General features: G+C 46.6%; 1 protein-coding gene across 1 annotated transcript in view; it reads right to left on the bottom strand.

The window, feature by feature from the left end:
* Window positions 1–8405: 8405 nt before the first annotated feature.
* MERTK (MER proto-oncogene, tyrosine kinase) overlaps window positions 8406–17984 on the bottom strand; it is a 112405-nt gene continuing 102826 nt past the window's right edge. The window contains exons 16-19 of the mRNA XM_059079086.2: window positions 16928–17037; window positions 15001–15160; window positions 14184–14320; window positions 8406–9300 (exon numbers count right to left, since the gene is read on the bottom strand). Of these exons, the coding sequence (XP_058935069.1) occupies window positions 8790–9300; window positions 14184–14320; window positions 15001–15160; window positions 16928–17037 (918 nt within the window). The 3' untranslated portion in view covers window positions 8406–8789. The remainder of the gene's footprint in view (window positions 9301–14183; window positions 14321–15000; window positions 15161–16927; window positions 17038–17984) is intronic.

The raw sequence follows: 17984 nt of genomic DNA, 5'->3' as shown, positions 1-17984 counted from the left end.
AATAATAATACATAAATGATTAAATAAATAAATAGGAGAGAAAGAAAACCTCTTCCTTACAGTAGGACACCAACAAATAAATATAGAATGAATGATGGAGTTAGAAAATTGTCATTTGGTAACTGTCATACTTACACTTGACTCAGAATCATCAATTGGATTCTAAAATTAGTAAAAGTTTGTTGAGGAAGTATCTGCCACAAACTGTATTAATTACAAAGGGGAAAATAGTAATTTTATAGTAGAGAAACCTGGCAGACACCACCTTAATGATCAAAGTTAATATCACAAGGAGTGGGACAAATTGACATGATATGTCTCACGTTGTGATACTCTGAAAAGAAGCAGCATCAGTTCTGTGGTATTCCTGCCAAAAATGCATCACCTGAATTGAATTATGGGGAAACCTCAGATAAACTCAAATTGAGGAACATTCTACAAAGTAACTAGCTAGATTGAATTTCTAACAGTTGCTTTTCACAAGAAACTTGTATATCATATAAATATTTTTCTATGGTGTCAAAGTTTTATTGTTTACTAATGCTTACAGACCCCTTGTTATGCAGCCATTAAAATTCAAGAGCACTAGGAAATAGAATTGTTTCTAGAACACTAGCCGATCCTCACCAGTAGGTGACACTAGCAGATTGAAGATATTTTATATAAAATACTGTCTACTCTAAATGGCTTTTTAATCCAGAGTTTTCATCTTCCAACTTCAGTTGATGATGCTATATATACCTCTAATTTAAGCCATTAAAACCTTAATCAGTCAGCAAACATTGTGTGCCTTAGTGCTAGGTATCACACATTTGATTGCTGGTAATGGACTCAACAGGGATTTTACATTATTAAAGAACAAATGCTTTTATGTGTTATTTATTTATTTATTTATCTTTACATCATCAATATTAAGCAAAATAATAACAACAGCATTTATTTTATTTATTTTTAAACATCTTTATTAGAGTATAATTGCTTTACAATGGTGTGTCAGTTTCTGCTTTATAACAAAGTGAATCAGTTATACATATACATATGTCCCCATATCTCTTCCCTCTTGCATCTCCCTCCCTCCCACCCTCCCTATCCCACCCCTCTAGGTGGTCACAAAGCACCGAGCTGATCTCCCTGTGCTATGTGGCTGCTTCTCACTAGCTACCTATTTTACATTTGGTAGTATATATAAGTCCATGCCACTCTCTCACTTCGCCCCAGCTTACCCTTCCCCCTCCCCATGTCCTCAAGTCCATTCTCTACATCTGCATCTTTATTCCTGTCCTGCTCCTAGGTTCTTCAGAACATTTTTTTTTTTTAGATTCTGTATATATGTGTTAGCATACGGTATTTTTCTCTTTCTGACTTACTTCACTCTATATGACAGACTCTAGGTCCATCCACCTCACCACAAATAACTCAATTTTGTTTCCTTTTATGGCTGAGTAATATTCCATTGTATATATGTGCCCCATCTTCTTTATCCATTCATCTGTCGATGGACACTTAAGTTACTTCCATGTCCTGGCTATTGTAAATACAGCTGCAATGAACATTGTGGTACATATCATATTGTTTTGATGATGGTAGCTTTGTTTTTTGTTTTTTGCTTTGGCTGCATTAGGTCATTGTTGCTGCGCATGGGCTTTCTCTAGTTGTGGCGAGTGGGGGCTACTCTTCATTGCAGTGTGTGGGCTTCTCATTGCGGTGGCTTCTTGTTCTGGAGCACAGGCTCTAGTAGGCCTGTGTGCAGGCTTCAGTAGCTGCAGCATGTGGGCTCAGTAGTTGTGGCGTGTGGGCCCTAGAGCGCACGGGCTTCAGTAGTTGTGGCTTATGGGTTCCAGAGCACAGGCTCAGTAGTTGTGGTGCACAGACTTCATTGCTCCACAGCATGTGGGATCTTCCCAGACCAGGGATCTAACCCATGTCCCCTGAATTGTCAGGTGGATTCTTAACCATTGTGCCACCAGGGAAGTCCCTGTATTATATTTTGAAATCAGAGAGCATGATACCTCCAGCTTTGTTCTTCTTTCTCAAGATTGTTTTGGTTATTTGTGGTGCTTTGTGTTTCCAAGTGCCCGTTAATAGAAGAATGGATAAAGAAGATGTGATATATATACACACACACACACACACACACACACACACACACACACACACACAAATGGAATATTAGCCATAAAAACTAATGAAATCTTGCCATTTGCAACAACATGGATGGACCTAGAGGGTATTATGCTTAGTGAAATAAGTCAGACAGAGAAAGACAAATACTTTATGATTTCACTTTTATGTGGAATCTAAAAAACAAATGAACAAACATAGCAAAACAGAAACAAAGTCATAGATACAGAGAATAAACAGGTGCTTGCCAGAAGGGAGGGAGGTGGGGGGGAGGAGAGAAATAGGAGAGGGAGATTAAGAGGTACAAACTTCCAGTTGCAAAATAAATAAGCCATGAATATGAAATGTACAGTATGGGAAATATAGTCAATAATTATGTAATCTTTGTATGGTGACACATGGTAACTAGACTTATCCTGGTGATCATTTTGAAATGTACAGAATTATCAAATCACAATGTTGTGTAACAGGAACTAACATAGTGTTGTAGGTCAATTACACTTCAAAAACAAACAAACTCATAGAAAAAGAGATTAAGTTTCTGATTTCCAGAAGTAGAGGGTAGAGAGAGGGGGAACTGGATGAAGGCATTCAAAAGGTACAAACTTTCAGTTATAAGATAAATAAGTACTAGGGATGTAACGTTACACATGAAATGTGTTAAGTGAGTAAATACCAAGAGTTCTCAACACAAGGAAAAAATTTTTTCTATTTCTTTAATTTTGTATCTATATGAGATGATGGATGTTCACTAAACTTATTGTGGTGATCATTTCATGATGTGTGGAAGTCAAATCATGATGCTGTATGCCTTAAACTTATACTCTGATGCATGTCAATTATATCTTTATAAAACTGGAAGAAAAAAATAAAAATTAGGTTGTCATTTTACTGTTGAGTTGTAAGAATTAATTATAAATTCTGGATAAAAGTTCCTTTTATCCAGACTGATGATCTCTGACTTTGGATTGGAATATTTAGTCCATTCACGCTTAGTGAACTACTCATCACTGGCTAAGCAAGAAACACTGGGAATGCCAGGCAGACTTGTAAACTTCCTGAACTTGGAATATATTATCCAAGCTACAGACAGATCCATAAACAAAATGTGGAGGCCTCATTGGCCCAAGATGTTTAAGTACAATGTCTAATCAATGATTGGCTTACTACTAAGCTCTGCTTGACTCAGGGATGACCCCTTAAAAGTCAGACTTAAAAATAAAAATAGGAATATTTTTTTTTTTTTTTTTTGCGGTACGCGGGCCTCCCACTGCTGTGGTCTCTCCTGTTATGGAGCACAGGCTCCGGACGCACAGGCTCAGCGGCCATGGCTCACGGGCCCAGCCGCTCCGCGGCATGTGGGATCTTCCCGGACCGGGGCACGAACCTGTGTCCCCTGCATTGGCAGGCGGACTCTCAACCACTGCGCCACCAGGGAAGCCCAGGAATAACTTTTAAAAAGCAACTGAGCAGGGGCACCAGTGTTCAAACATTGCAGGAGAAACACAATCTACAGGATTAGTTCAGGCAAACCCCTAAAGAAACAGTGATAACAACCACCCCTGGAAGGAGAGACAAATTAGAATCCATAGTTGTTGCAAGATATGACCTGAAATACACAGTTTCAACAGAAATAGATTAAATGGGTAAATAAACAAGAATATTAATGCATACACAGGAAAAATGTAGTCAATAGAAACTTTCCCTGAAGGGATCCAGATGTTGGACTGAACAGACATTTTATTATGTAAAAAAGCATCTATTTATAAATATGTTCAAACAATGAAAGAAAACCATTTTTTAAAATCAAATAGAGAATATCAATAAAGAAAGAGAAGGTATTAAAATAACTGAATGGAACTTCTGGAGTTGAAAAAATACAATTACTAAAATGAAAAACTCACTAGAAGGGCCCAACAGCAGACATGAGCCAGCAGAAGGAAGAATCAGTGAACCTGAAGGTAGATCATTACAGATAATCTCACCTAAAGGACAGGAAGAAAACCAGTTGGAGAACCACACATTTTTGAATGAGAAACTATCTTCTGTCTTTGGAGAACCTATGTTAACACAAGCCTCATGGAGTTAGTAAGTACTCCATGGAGTTAAAGAAGCAGCCTGCATTCTCTTGTTCAGATTTGTAACATGAATTTTGGTTTTCAAACTCCAACTGATGGCCCTTTAATTTTAAGTCAAATGGGGCTGGGCCTTAGAGCCTGCTTCCAGGAAAAACATTTGATCTCTAGCTCTGAGGTTTGTTACAGAGTCTGAACAGCATCTGCAGGCCTGGCTGATCTGCTTTACTGTGGTATTAATAGACTTCAATAAAATGTGCAAGTCAGAGCACTCTGAGGAATATTCTTTAAAAGAATTCATTTGAAGCCATCTATTCCCTCTTCTGGACTGTTATCCAAGACAGCAAGGCCTAGATTGCTGTGCTTTGCAAATCCCAATGTCCCAGTTCTGTTCAGAATATAGTCACTAGGGCTTCCCTGGTGGCGCAGTGGTTGAGAATCCGCCTGCCGATGCAGGAGACACGGGTTCGTGCCCTGGTCCGGGAAGATCCCACATGCTGCGGAGCAACTAAACCCGTGAGCCATGGCCGCTAGGCCTGCGCGTCCGGAGCCTGTGCTCCGCAACGGGAGAGGCCACAACAGTGAGAGGCCCGCGTACCAGAAAAAAAAAAAAAAAAAAAAAAAAAAAGAACATAGTCACTAATATTCTCAGTGAGTATCAGCTGAATGGGTGAGTTGATTGTATCCTCACATGGCTGATGTTCAAAAACACTTTTTTTTTCAAAAATACTTTTTTGGTTAGAATTTGTAGATGTGCAGTTTCAGTAAATCCACTGATGAATTTAAAATTATTGTGTCCTTAAGAGGTAGGAGGGGTTAATATACATAATTCTCAAGTGTCTCTTTCGAATATCTAGGCATGGAATCCTATTTCAATAAAGATATTATACATGAAAATATTCTAAAGTAGTGGTCTTTGGGTTACAATTTCTGGAAATAATCATTACATTAAAATACAAATAAGTTAGGTAATTTAGACATGCTTTTTAAAGGTAAACAGGATTGGCAATTTTACTTCTATCCTTAGAGCTTTAAAAGGGAGAAAATAAAACCTACATATAGAAACATCCCACATTACTGAAATGCTCATTAAAGAAAGCAAAACTTCCCGTCTTCCCATTTGTCACTCAAGGTACCTAAATGTCTTTAGAGAAGTTAAGTTGCTGTTATAACTGGTTTATTTTGGGGTGAGTTACTTTCCTATCGACTCAGCAGAAGTTCCAACTTGCTTTTTTCATTGACCAGAAGTTACAAAATTCTTTACTTACATGAGTCAGGACAAGTCTGGCCAGAATCGACCTGATTTGTAAGATAAGAGCTGTGGTTTGGCCTGTTTCCTGGGAGGGAATCTCTGCTTGGTCTGGGGGACATGGAAGCAGAGGGAGGGTCTCCTCCTCCCTGGAGGGCACTCTGACACCTCAGGTCCCCAAATCCTGTTGGTAAAGTCACCACTGCTTGCCATCACCCACATATGGAAAGAGAATGGTCACCGAAGCTCAAATAACTAAACTCCAAGATGAGACTGATAGGAGAGGTATCTGGGCATCGCTGTGTAGGGAGTTGCCTGCCTCTGGGGGATGAGGGCCACTCTCCTGCACTCTGGCAACTTCCCCTACTGTGTGCATCACTGGCAAAGATTAAGTCTTTTTCTTTTCCTCCCCTCCCCTCCCCTCCCCTCCCCTCCCCTCCCCTCCCCTCTCCCCTCCCCTCCCCTCTCCTCTTCTTCTCCCTTCCTTCCTCCCTCCCTCCCTTCCTTCCTGCCTTCCTTCTTCTCTCTCTCTCTTTTCCTAATTATTATTATTTTTTGGCTGCGTTGGGTCTTAGTTGCGGGATCCTTTGTTATGGCGCTCGGGCTTTTCTCTAGCTGTGGTGTGCAGGTTTTACTCTCTCTAGTTGTGGCGCGAGGGCTCCAGAGTGTGGGCTTTGCAGTTTGTGGCATGCAGGCTCTCTAGTTGAGGCATGTGAGTTCAATAGTCGTGGCATGCTGGGCTTAGTTGCCCTGTGGCATGTGAGATCTTAGTTGGACCAGGGATCGAACCCACGTCCCCTGCATTGGAAGGCGGATTCTTTACTACTGGACCACAAGGGAAGTCCCTTTTTCTTTTCTTTTTTGGAATTAGTTTGCATTATTTTGGAAGCAGTTGATAACATAATCAGGGACAATATTTCTACTATGACAAACGGTGAGTTTGTACTGCATAAGCAATGAAATTGGGAGAAGCCTCTGATTGGGAGAAGTCTCGATAACAAGCATAAGGTCCTTTCAAGGACCTTGCCACCTCCCCTTCCTACAGGGGGTTGCAGGAGAAGGTGTTGCAATCTTTACTGTACACTGATGGACACTTGCGCTCCGGGACGGCAAAGTGACCTGACCAAGATTGCCCAAGGAACGCTCACAGGACTGGTTCCTGTCCAGCCCTTGCTTCTGGCTGCGTGGTCTGACTCCTGAGACCCTGATTCTTCTCACTTCTCCTTTCTACTCAGAAAGAAAGGCCAGAAAAAGGAACGGAAAGGGGGGTGGGGAGGAGAAGAAAAGAAAAGTAAAGAAGAAAAAAGGAGAGAGGTGGGGGGGGGGGAGGGAGGGAGGGAGGGAGGAAAGGAAGGAAGGGAGGAAAAAATAACCCTCCCAAGGCAGAGCTAGTCTCACCTGTAGGTCACAAGTATTTCTGGTATTTGTTTATTTCTCTTGCTCTCCCCAGCCCTGTCCCAGCCCAGCTGAAGAGAATGACTGACTTGTTTCTCCCTGTTTTCTCTCCCAGACTTTTGGTCCATAAGAGCCACTTACAAAAGTAATTTGAGTTTATACAAAAGAGAACTTGAAGGGCTATGTTCAGTTCATGCTCAGAGGTCTATACAGGACTTTGCCAGGGATCGGGTCCTCTGAAAGTTACTTCTTTCAAACGTTCCAGCGTGGCTGAGAGAAGAACATGGCGGTACCGATGGTCTCAGCGAGGAGCCGTCAAGTGTCTGAACAAGGGTAGTCCGGCTCCATTCTCCTGTTGGGAAAAGGAGGCTGGGAGGGAAGTTCTGCCCCTCACGCCCCGTTTACCCAAGGCCCTGGGGCATCGCTGTGGGGTTGAAGTGAATTTCTCTGCCATGTTTGTTAATGTCTCAGGAGAAGCCAGAAGTCACAGCTTTCTCTCTACAGCAGAACTGGCCCAGGCTTTCCAGCCCTTCTCAGGCCACACGGCATATACTGAGCAAACTGGACAGGATTTGGGGGGCTGTGGCCATTTGATGACCTATTCATTATATATTTGTTTACATTATGTAATTAAAATTAGAAACACAAAACACAAAGTGTATTAGTTTAGATATTTAATATTAAATGTGTATGAAACTCCCAAGTATGTTTTTCAATTTGCTTATTTATCTTACAGATGCAAATATACTTTAAAAAAAATATTTAATTTATTTATTTGGTTGTGCTGGGTCTTAGTTGCAGCAGGTAGGCTCCTTAGTTGTGGCTCATGGGCTCCTTAGTTGCGGCATGTGTGCTCCTTAGTTGCAGTGGCAGCCTCCTTAGTTGCAGCTCATTGGCTCCTTAGTTGCGGATCACCAGCTCCTTAGTTGTGGCATGCAAACTCTTAGTTGCAGCATGCATATCGGATGCAGTTCCCTGACCAGGGATCGAACCCAGGCCCCCTGCATTGGGAGCACAGAGTCTTAACCACTGTGCCACCAGGAAGTCCCGAACATACCTTTTTTTGGGGGGGGGGCTGCACGGCTTGCAGGATCTTAGTTCCCTGATCAGGGATTGAACCTGTGCCTCCTGCAGTGGAAGGGGGCAGAGTCCTAACCACTAGACCGCCAGGGAAGTCCCTTCTACGATTTATTTGAAATCTTTCCACTCAGATTGTATTTTTCAACCCTCTGATATTTTTTTGTTCTTCATCTTTGGGCCCTCTGGAGTGGTTTTTCCATATCTTTAAAAAAACAATGTCAAGAGTGGTCAGAGCAATTGCATCGAGAGCCAGGCATCAAGGGAATTCCTTTGCAAAGGCACTGAGGCAGCCAGTGGCCATGTCTTTCCAAGTCTCAAGTTAAGCACCACACATCTTTCCTCATTCATATTTTATTAGGAAGCCAGATCGGAGAATTCATCAGTTATAAAACTTTAAATATGAAATGAATCACTCTTATCAAAGAGATAATTCAGGTGGGAGTACCAGATTTTTCTTAAGGGCAGAAGCAAAGGCAGATATGGCATTTTATTTTACAAATATTTAATAGTCACGGAAAAGGAAAAGAACTTTAAAAAAACAACTTTGTGCCAATGTGAACATCCAGGAACTGCTGTGGAGATGGGGCTGTTAGAGCTTAAATGTTAAGATCGTCCAGAAAAGTGACCTAAGTCACCTTTTATTAAAATAGAATATCTTTGTCTCTTTCCACCATATACATATAGATATTTTCTCTGTCAATAAATATATGTTATGTGTTCTAAACGATGACTTACTTGACACCATTCACGAGGTGCTTTCGGGCCAGGGCGGCATCGACTTGGTAAGGAAGACATACCAAAAACATCGAGTGTATGTGGGTTCTCGTAAGGCGGAATTTCCAGGATTCGGGAATGTGTCTCAGCTCTCCTCACATGAGGACTTCTGAGTCTTCTGAGGAGTCGTCAAACAAGAGTTCACCCGACACTGGGGTCCCCACGGGCAGCGTGCTGGACTGGGACCAGGGAACCCCATTCCTTACCAGCCTGTCCTCCAGTAAAACACCGTTCCTTTCCGCCGTCCCTGTCGCCGGGGCAGCGGGAGCCTGTTCTTCCCAGCCCTCGCTGACCCCGTTCAGGATGTACCTTCCCTCGTGAGGTCTGTTGTCATGGACTTCCGCGGTGACCACGCTGACGGTGGCGCCGGGTGTGCAGGGAGCAATGACCAAGCCGGGATGGACGTTCACGTCCAGCTGAGCAAGTGCCGAGCCCTCGGCCGGGCCCTCGCGGCTCTCCGGAAACTGTGTGTTGACGTAAATGATGTCGGCTTCGTCCTGAACCTCAGGCAGGCTTTCCAAGAGCTTTTCTAGCTGCAGCCTCAGCCTTGAAAAGGTGGGGCGGTCCAAGGGCTCAGCTCTCCAGCAAGAGTGCATGACTTCATACCTCGAAGCAAAGAAGAGTGTTATCTCCTGGCCCAGCATGCACAGCCCAAGGGCAATCCGCCCCTGCTTCTCCCAATCAGGTGGGAGTGGAGAGGCTGGAGGGAGGGGGAGGGGAGCGGGGGGGGGGGGGGGCGGTGTTCCTGGGAGCAGACGGGTGTCAGCCCCAGCTCCACACTCACCATCGTTCCAGGCCTTGGGAGGCTCGAGGAATGAAATCAAGAGGGGGGCTGGCGTGGGCAGGTGTGTGAAGAATAAGGGCAGTGCTGTGACGGTGGCAGGTGAGCCCAGGGCTGGGGCAGCCCCTGATTTGAGGCGGCCGCAGCTTCGTGGCACGTGTAGGGCTGCTGAACCTCGGCCACCTGATGCTGCTCCGTGAAGGAGAAACGCTCTGGGGCCCCTGCTCTTCTCCGTGACTTCGACCTCCTCCAGTAAAAATAATAACCGCTGACCTGTCCTCAGCATTTACTATCTGACAGCCATCTGTGTAAGGCACTTTTAGAGATACTAGCTTGCTTAAGCAGCACGAGCCCACACACAGGTACCGTGATCCCATTTTACGGAGAAGGATCCTGAGAGCGTGATGCTTGGCCCTAGGACGACGGTGAAGCTGTGGCCCACATCAAAGAGTGTCTGACTCCAGAGCCCATGTACTTAACCACCGAGCAGCCCTGCTTGCCATGGCTCAGACCCTGACGGGGAAGTAACTGCAGATGTGGGGGGAAGAGCAAGGAAACCTGAAGATGCGACTGAACTGCTGCAATTTTAACCTGGTTTTTTTTGGCTGCACGGAGCAGCTTGAGGGATCTCAGTTCCTAACTACTGGACCGCCAGGGAATTCCCTGAATCGCTGCAATTTTATGATGAAATTTTAACGGATAAGGAGTTGCTTCTCATGGATGAGCAAAGAAAGTGGTTTCCTGAGATGGAATCTACTCCTGGTGCAGATGCCGTGATGATTGTTGAAATGACAATAAAGGATTTAGAATATTACATAAACTGAGTTGATAAAGCAGCAGCAGGGTTGGAGAGGACTGACTTCAAGTCTGAACGAAGTTCTCCTGGGGGTAAAATGCTATCAGACAGCACTGCATGCTACAGAGAAATTGTTCATGAAAGGAAGAGTAGATCGAGGCAGCAAACTTCACTGTTGTCTTACTTTAAGAAATTGCCACGGCCACCCCAACCTTCAGTAGCCACCACCCTGATCAGTCAGCAGCCACCAGCACCGAGGCAAGACACTCTACCAGCAAAAGGATTATGACTCGCTGAAGTCTCCACGATGGTTAGCATTTTTTAGCAATAAAGTGTTTCTTTTTCTTTTTTTGCGGTACGCGGGCCTCTCACTGTTGTGGCCTCTCCCGTTGCGGAGCACAGGCTCCGGACGCGCAGGCTCAGCGGCCATGGCTCACCGGCCCAGCCGCTCCGCGGCACGTGGGATCTTCCCAGACCGGGGCACGAACCCGCGACCCCCACATCGGCAGGCGGACTCTCAACCACTGCGCCACCAGGGAAGCCCTAAAGTGTTTCTTAAAAAAATATTTATTTGGCTGCGCCAGGTCTTAAGAGTTTCTTACCTGTGGCACGTGGGATCTAGTTCCCTGACCAGGGATCGAACCTAGGCCCCCTGCATTGGGAGCGCAGAGCCTTAGCCACTGGACCACCAGGGAAGTCCCCACAAACTGTTTTTAAAATTAAGGTATTTGGGGCTTCCCTGGTGGCACAGTGGTTGAGAGTCCGCCTGCCGATGGAGGGGACGCGGGTTCGTGCCCCGGTCCGGGAAGATCCCACATGCCGCGGAGCGGCTGGGCCCGTGAGCCATGGCCGCTGAGCCTGCGCATCCGGAGCCTGCGCTCTGCAACGGGAGAGGCCACAACAGTGAGAGGCCCGCGTACCGCAAAAAACAAACCAAAAAAACCGGTATTTACATCATTTTCTAGACATAATGCTGTTGCACACTTAACAGACTACAGTATAGTAATCATAACTTTTATATGCACCGGGAAACCAAAAAATTCCCGTGACTCACTCTACTGCAGTGCTCCAGAGCTGAACCCGCGATATCTGGGAGGCGTGCTTGTACTGGGGGAAGGAATGGAGGGGAGGGGGACCCTGAAAGACATCTGCTGGCTGAGGGGACCCAGTGGGATACGAAAGAACAAGGTGGCTCCCGCGTGTCACCCTGGAGACGAGGAGATGGAGGGCCGGTGCCACAAACCACAGCGTCTGCAGCTGGGAGGCTGTGAGCTCGGCCGACGAGAGGTCCCCCGGAGGTGATGGGAGCACCACCCAGAGCGGCCTCTTGGGTGATGGGGACCTGGTCATTCAGAGGTGGGGGTGATGCCGTAAGAAGAGGTGGCCCTCAGCGGGCAGGACCGGGGAGCGGGGCTCCAAGCACACCCTGTTATTTCCACTGCTGTATTTCTCAGGGTTGACTGTAAAATGACTGAGGGGCAACCAAACACAGGAGTCAACGCATCTCCACTAAGGTGAGACAGCAAACGGAGGTGCTCAGAAGTATCTGCCTCAGTTTTAAAAGAAAAGACCCCAGATGTGGAAATGCAGAGAGCTCTCTGGGCGATGCCGTCGTTCGCCAGCATCCAGACTTGAGAGGGGACCTGGGAAGCGGGCCTGGCTCACGAGAGCCTCTGCGAGCCCGCGGTGTGACGAGCCAGCCTTGGGGGTGGGGACCACAGAGCCGTTGCTTCCTCTGGCTTTTCCCCAGCCTCCCTCCCCCAGCCGCACGGCACTGCTGACACTGAAGCTCTTTCACCTAAAAAACCACCTCTCAAAAACCGACTCAGCATTCCCTCATCATGGCTCTACAAGCACCATCTAAAAACACAACGTGACACAGCTTAGACCTTGCTAAGACCCCAGATAATCAACTTCTCCTGGAGCACCAAAGCAGCCAAGAAAGAAACAGCCACAAAAGCCTCCATTCAATATTGTTTGACAGAAATGGCTTCTTCATTTGCAGAAGCAAACATTTCATTCATGTGGCCCTTTCAGAAACGACCGTGAAGCCCCAGATCTAATTGAATTAGGATTTCATGATGTTTCTTTTAAAGGGCTTATGATTTCTGTTTCTGTTCTAAATGTTACGGATTTACAACCGTAATCACCACCACCACTACCATTCCCCCCAAGCAGTGTGAGGCTCCGATCAAAAAAAACTTTCCTTCTGTTTGGCCGTGATGGATCAGGGAGGCCCATGTACAAACTGACCGGGGCCTTCTCACCCGTGTGAGGAAGCAGGGCCAGAGTGTGAGTGTGGGTGCGCGTGTGTGGGGTCCTGCACAGGCCCACCTGCGCGAGCAGCGCGGCCCGGCGTTCCACGGCGGAGACCACGCAGGCCCACGGTCCTGAAATGTTCTTGCTAAACATGGTGAGAATGCCACTCTCCGAGCCCATGACCCCTGTTACGCTGGGGACAGGCTCATCATTAGGAAGGGTCAGATCATCAAGCTGGAGGCAGTGCCACAAGAAATGATTGTTTAAAAGTCCGCAAGGTGTCTGGGAGGGGATCGACTTGTAAAGATGTTATGAATCACGGGCACCATATGTGACACTTAGTGTGCGTGCTTCCTGCAGGCTGAGCGCTCCACACGCTTCTTTGTTAACCCTCCAAATACCTCTGCAGAATACATGACTATATTTTTTTGGTGGCACGGAGCGGTCACGTCAGCTGCAGTGGCCACACACGTGGCTAGTTAGGAGGCGGAGCCTGGCCTCTCTGACTCCAAGTCCCAGGCCTCTCCCTGTACTGTCCACCCTGAAGACAGAGGGGCCTGTTGGGAAGGCAAGGGCACTCTGGTCCTGCAGGCTGGGAGCTGGGGGGGGTCTCACGCCAGCTGAGTGTACAGTCTCCCTGGGATAGTTATATTTTTTTAACAATATTATTATTATTATTATTATAAATTTATTTACTCATTTAGTTATTTTTGGCTGCGTTGGGTCTGTTGCGGTGGGCTTCTCATTGCGGTGGCTTCTCCTGCTGTGGAGCACGGGCTCTAGGGGCACGGGCTTCAGTAGCTGTGGCACGCGGCCTCAGTAGTTGCGGCTCGCGGGCTCAGTAGTTGTGGCTCATGAGCTCTAGAGCGCAGGCTCAGTAGTTGTGGTGCACGGGCTTAGTTGCTCCACAGCATGTGGGATCTTCCCAGACCAGGGCTCGAACCCATGTCCCCTGCGTTGGCAGGCGGATTCTTAACCACTGCACCACCAGGGAAGTCCATCCCTGGGACAGTTTTAAAACATACATTTCTGGGCCTGCTCTGTACCAAGAGAATCACAATCTCCAGGCACAGGGCTGAGGAATCACGTTCTTAGAATATCCCCTGAGCAATTCTGATGACCAGCCTGAAAGCAAAGTCACTGGCGTAGATTTCTAAATTTCCTGATTCAAGCTATTCCTGTGATTGGTTTGTTTAAGATGTTGAATGACAAGAGGAGCACGACTGCAGCAAAAGAGGGCAGAGAATCCTCCAAGTACCTCATGCGTTGTAAAGTCGACCTATTTATCTGTAGGATACATAGTCACCCCTCGGTATCCATGACAGACTGGTTCCAAAAGCCCCAGCGGATACCAAAATCTGCAGATGCTCAAGTTCCTTACAATCAGTTGGCCCCCCGTATCTGTGGGTTCTGCATCCACCCATGCAGAGGGCCAACTGTATTTCCTAGAGGGGCTTACAGAACTTCGGAACATGTGCGGGCTCACTGGAGATGTCCACACACCGCTTCCCACACCAGGAGAGGCTTCTGTCCCGGACATCTGCGTGTGTCATCTTCTGCCCACAGCCGCCCGGCTGAGCGTTCCCACCCACTATGGCTGTGTGTCCCCAGGTCTTGGCAGGGTGTCCCCGAGATGAAGAGCAGCTGACTTACAGTTCATCCAAGCAGCCCTCTGGCTGTTTCAGCCTGTGACCGTGGAGAAGATAGTCATATATTTCGTGGTTCTGGACTCCGGGATAGGGGGTCATTCCTCGTGTGGCTATTTCCCACATGGTCACTCCAAATGCCCACTGAGGACAAAGCGACAACGTCAGGATGCAAGTCTTTCCAGAAAGGCTGAATGGACTTTTTCATTGGGAAAGGTCATTTCCTCAGAGCCCCGGCGGTCATGCACAAAGCTGACAATTATGTTTGAGATACGCTGCTCTCCCCAAACAGCAATAACGGGGGGTCGGAACGTCACAGTTCTCCATTTTTACTAAAGCTGTTTGGGAAATGAGACAAAGGAAGATCTAGCCTCGTGGCACATCAGTGCTCTGTTTAACGTTCTGTTCCTACTGTTGTCGGCAAGTGGTTTTTTTTTTTTTCCTGATCTCTGGTTAAGGGTATCAATACACAGCACCTCTTATACAGCATCTTAGTTCCAAACAGCCATGGGATGAATTCATTTAATTTAATGTGAATATGAAATATCTTAGTTGCAGGCAATGAGTCACTATGCTGTAGCAGAGGAAAGTGGAAATAAATTAAGGGCCTCTGCCATCCTCTGAATGTCAGGCTACTTCACCAGAATCTAATGTTCCGCCTGAATTAAAGCATCTCGCGATAAATAAAGAGAAGTGTGAGCTTGCCCCAATCCTCAGCTCATCAAAGAGTAAGATGTCCTGCAGCACCAGCTTAAGTCATCTCTTTCAGCAGGCCTTCACCTTTGCAATGCGGGGCCCCGAATCAAAACTCTGTACGTACGTACCACGTCACTTTTACTGGTGTATACTCGGTCCGCGAGACTCTCTATGGCGATCCATTTCACAGGCATCTTAGCGATGCGGCCCTGGCGGTAGTAGTCGCCGCTGTAAATCTTCTTAGAGAGGCCAAAGTCCGCGACGCAGACAGTCATGTCATCTCGCAACCTACAGAGAGAGAGACAGAGCGAGTTCACGTCCTCAGCGACCTCAGAGGCAAAGCCTTAAATCACAGGTCTGCACCTGATGCAGCTGAAAACATCCAAGATGAGTAACCAAAAGATAGAGACCCCACAGCCTGTGAGAGTCCTGCTTTGGGACCAATGGCAGAGCAAGTGAGGGGGAACCAGACGAGTTATAACTTTCTACCCTTCTGGGCTGTGTGGGAATCTGGACCAACCAGGGCGCCTGGGCACAGAGGATGGAGCCACCTGGAGGAACAGAGGTGCACGGGAGTAAAAAGAGCAGCAGCTCCAAGCCAGGGCCCCCTGGGGGACTCATCTAGAGCCTAGTAGCCTTCCTGCCTGACGTCTGGAAGCAGCACTGGCTCCACAGATTAAGTAAGCCACTTGACAGCTTGGGGGGAAGCACGTGCTGTAAGCGGGGGACACTGGACTTCCTGCTAAGACGGTGCCAGGTGGTACCCAAGGCATTAACTGGAAAATTAAAGGAATATAACTGCATTTACAGCCCAAGCAGTTAAAATTGATCTTAGACAAGGAGAGGAGGAGGAGGAGGAGGAATGAGTGGTCTGGAGGTAGGGCGACTGACTACCTTGTCCCTGTTTGCCTGACACTGTCATTTAAAACTAAAAGTCCCACATCCTGGGAAATCCCTCAATTCTGGACAAACCGGACAGCTAGTCACCCTACCTTGTGGGAAAAACATGAAGGAAATGTTAAGGGGAAGAAAAGGTTTTCATGATTCTCCCTCCATGGTAGACAAATTATTTAAATAAAAAACAAAACCAAGACCCTTCTGCGTTTTCAAAAATGAGGTGAAAGTGATAGACGGCCAGGGGGCAGGGTTGGTTAGGAGGAGGGAGGGGAGGGGACAGGCTCCACTGTCACATCTCCAACAAAGAAAAAACGAATAACAGCAATACACTTAAGGAACACTCTTCTCTTCTTGCAATAGTAAATTTCAAATCAAGAAATAGTTATTGTTTTTGAAGATTTACAGCAGATAATGGCTGTTGAAGCAGATTGAAGAGATGGGGAAGGTGAAGTTCAAAGTTCTTGTATAAGCCCTTGTCTCTCTGCTGCAAAAGGAAAGCTTTGGTGTAGTCAGGACAAAACCACTTCACAAGGCAGTATCATGAAAACTCAGGGACAAAACCATTATGATTTTCATCACTGTCTTCATGATAAGCTGACTTATATGTAACTCTGGATCCAAATAAGCTGATGGCAGTTCGGGAGAATCCCAAAGTTCACACCTAGTACTCCTAGCTGAGTGAGAGTGTGAAAATAAAAAAGTAGTCACACAAAAACACACTATTATATAGAAAATAGATAACTAATAAGGACCTACTATATAGCACAGGGAACTCTACTCATTACTCTGTAATGGTCTAGATGGGAAAAGAATCTAGAAAGGAGTGGATATATGTATATGTATAACGGAATCACTTTGCTGTACACCTGAAACTAACACAACATTGTAAATCAACTCTACTCCAATAAAAATTTAAAAAAAAAAAAGTCACAGGGGAGTTTTGGAGGCCAGCCAGACTCTTAGAGGCAGAAGCAGTGAAAACCCTTAAGCAAACACCCAGTCATGTGTCAGGATGGTAGAAACGCCATCTCCTGCCACACTGTCACCTCCCAAGCCTAGTCCTCCTCCATACTTGAACATCAACAGGCCACCCCACATGCCCACAAACATCCACCACCATGAGGTCCAACCCACTCCAGGATGGGCCAGGGCTCTTACATGCAGTTTCGAGCAGCTAAATCTCGATGAAGAAAGTTCCTGTTGCTCAGATACTCCATTCCCTGAGCAATGTCCACCATGAACTTCAACAGTGTCTGCAGAGGAATATGCTAGGGGGTGGAAGACACAAGGAGACAGATTATTATTATTATTATTTTTCTGGCCACACCATGTGGCTTGCAGGATCTTAGTTCCCTAACTAGGGAATGAACCCGGGCCCGGGCAGTGAAAGTGCAGAGTCCTAACCACTGGACCACCGGGGAATTCCTGAGAGACTATTATCTTTTTAAAAATAAAATTAGTTATTTATGGCTGCGTTGGGTCTTGGTTGCTGCACCTGGGCTTTCTCTAGTTGCAGCGAGCAGGGGCTACTCTTTGTTGTGGTGTGTGGGCTTCTTATTGCGGTGGCCTCTCTTGTGGAGCACAGGCTCTAGGCACGCGGGCTTCAGTAGTTGTGGCACGCAGGCTTCAGTAGTGGCTCGTGGGCTCTAGAGCGCAGGCTCAGTAGCTGTGGAGCATAGGCTTAGCTGCTCTGCGGCATGTGGGATCTTCCCAGACCAGGGTCCGAACCTGTGTCCCCTGCGTGGGTAGGCAGATTCCTAACCACTGCACCACCAGGGAAGTCCAGGATTATTTTTTAAAAGGAAACCAAGTTACTTCCATTTGAGGGGGTGAAATGATGGCTTTATGACTTAGAAGTGTGGCCATGAAACAAGGAAATTTCCATATCACTCAAGTCACAAATAAGGTTTTAAAAGTGAATGAAAAACAGGGCTTCCCTGGTGGCGCAGTGGTTGAGAGTCCGCCTGCTGATGCAGGGGACACGGGTTCGTGCCCCGGTCAGGGAAGATCCCACATGCCGCAGAGCGGCTGGGCCCGTGAGCCATGGCCGCTGAGCCTGCGCGTCCGGAGCCTGTGCCCCGCAATGGGAGAGGCCACAGCAGTGAGAGGCCTGCGTAACGCAAAAATGAAAAACAAACCCTAAAACTTCCTGGCAAGTATCACGTTTTCTTCTCCTCGTCTTCAAAGGTATTTTAAAAAATTAATTTATAAATTT

This window comes from Kogia breviceps, chromosome 11 (genome assembly GCF_026419965.1).
Source record: "Kogia breviceps isolate mKogBre1 chromosome 11, mKogBre1 haplotype 1, whole genome shotgun sequence".
Taxonomy (NCBI): domain Eukaryota; kingdom Metazoa; phylum Chordata; class Mammalia; order Artiodactyla; family Physeteridae; genus Kogia; species Kogia breviceps.
Note: the sequence above shows the minus strand (reverse complement) of the source record. Positions and strands in the feature narration are given on the sequence as shown.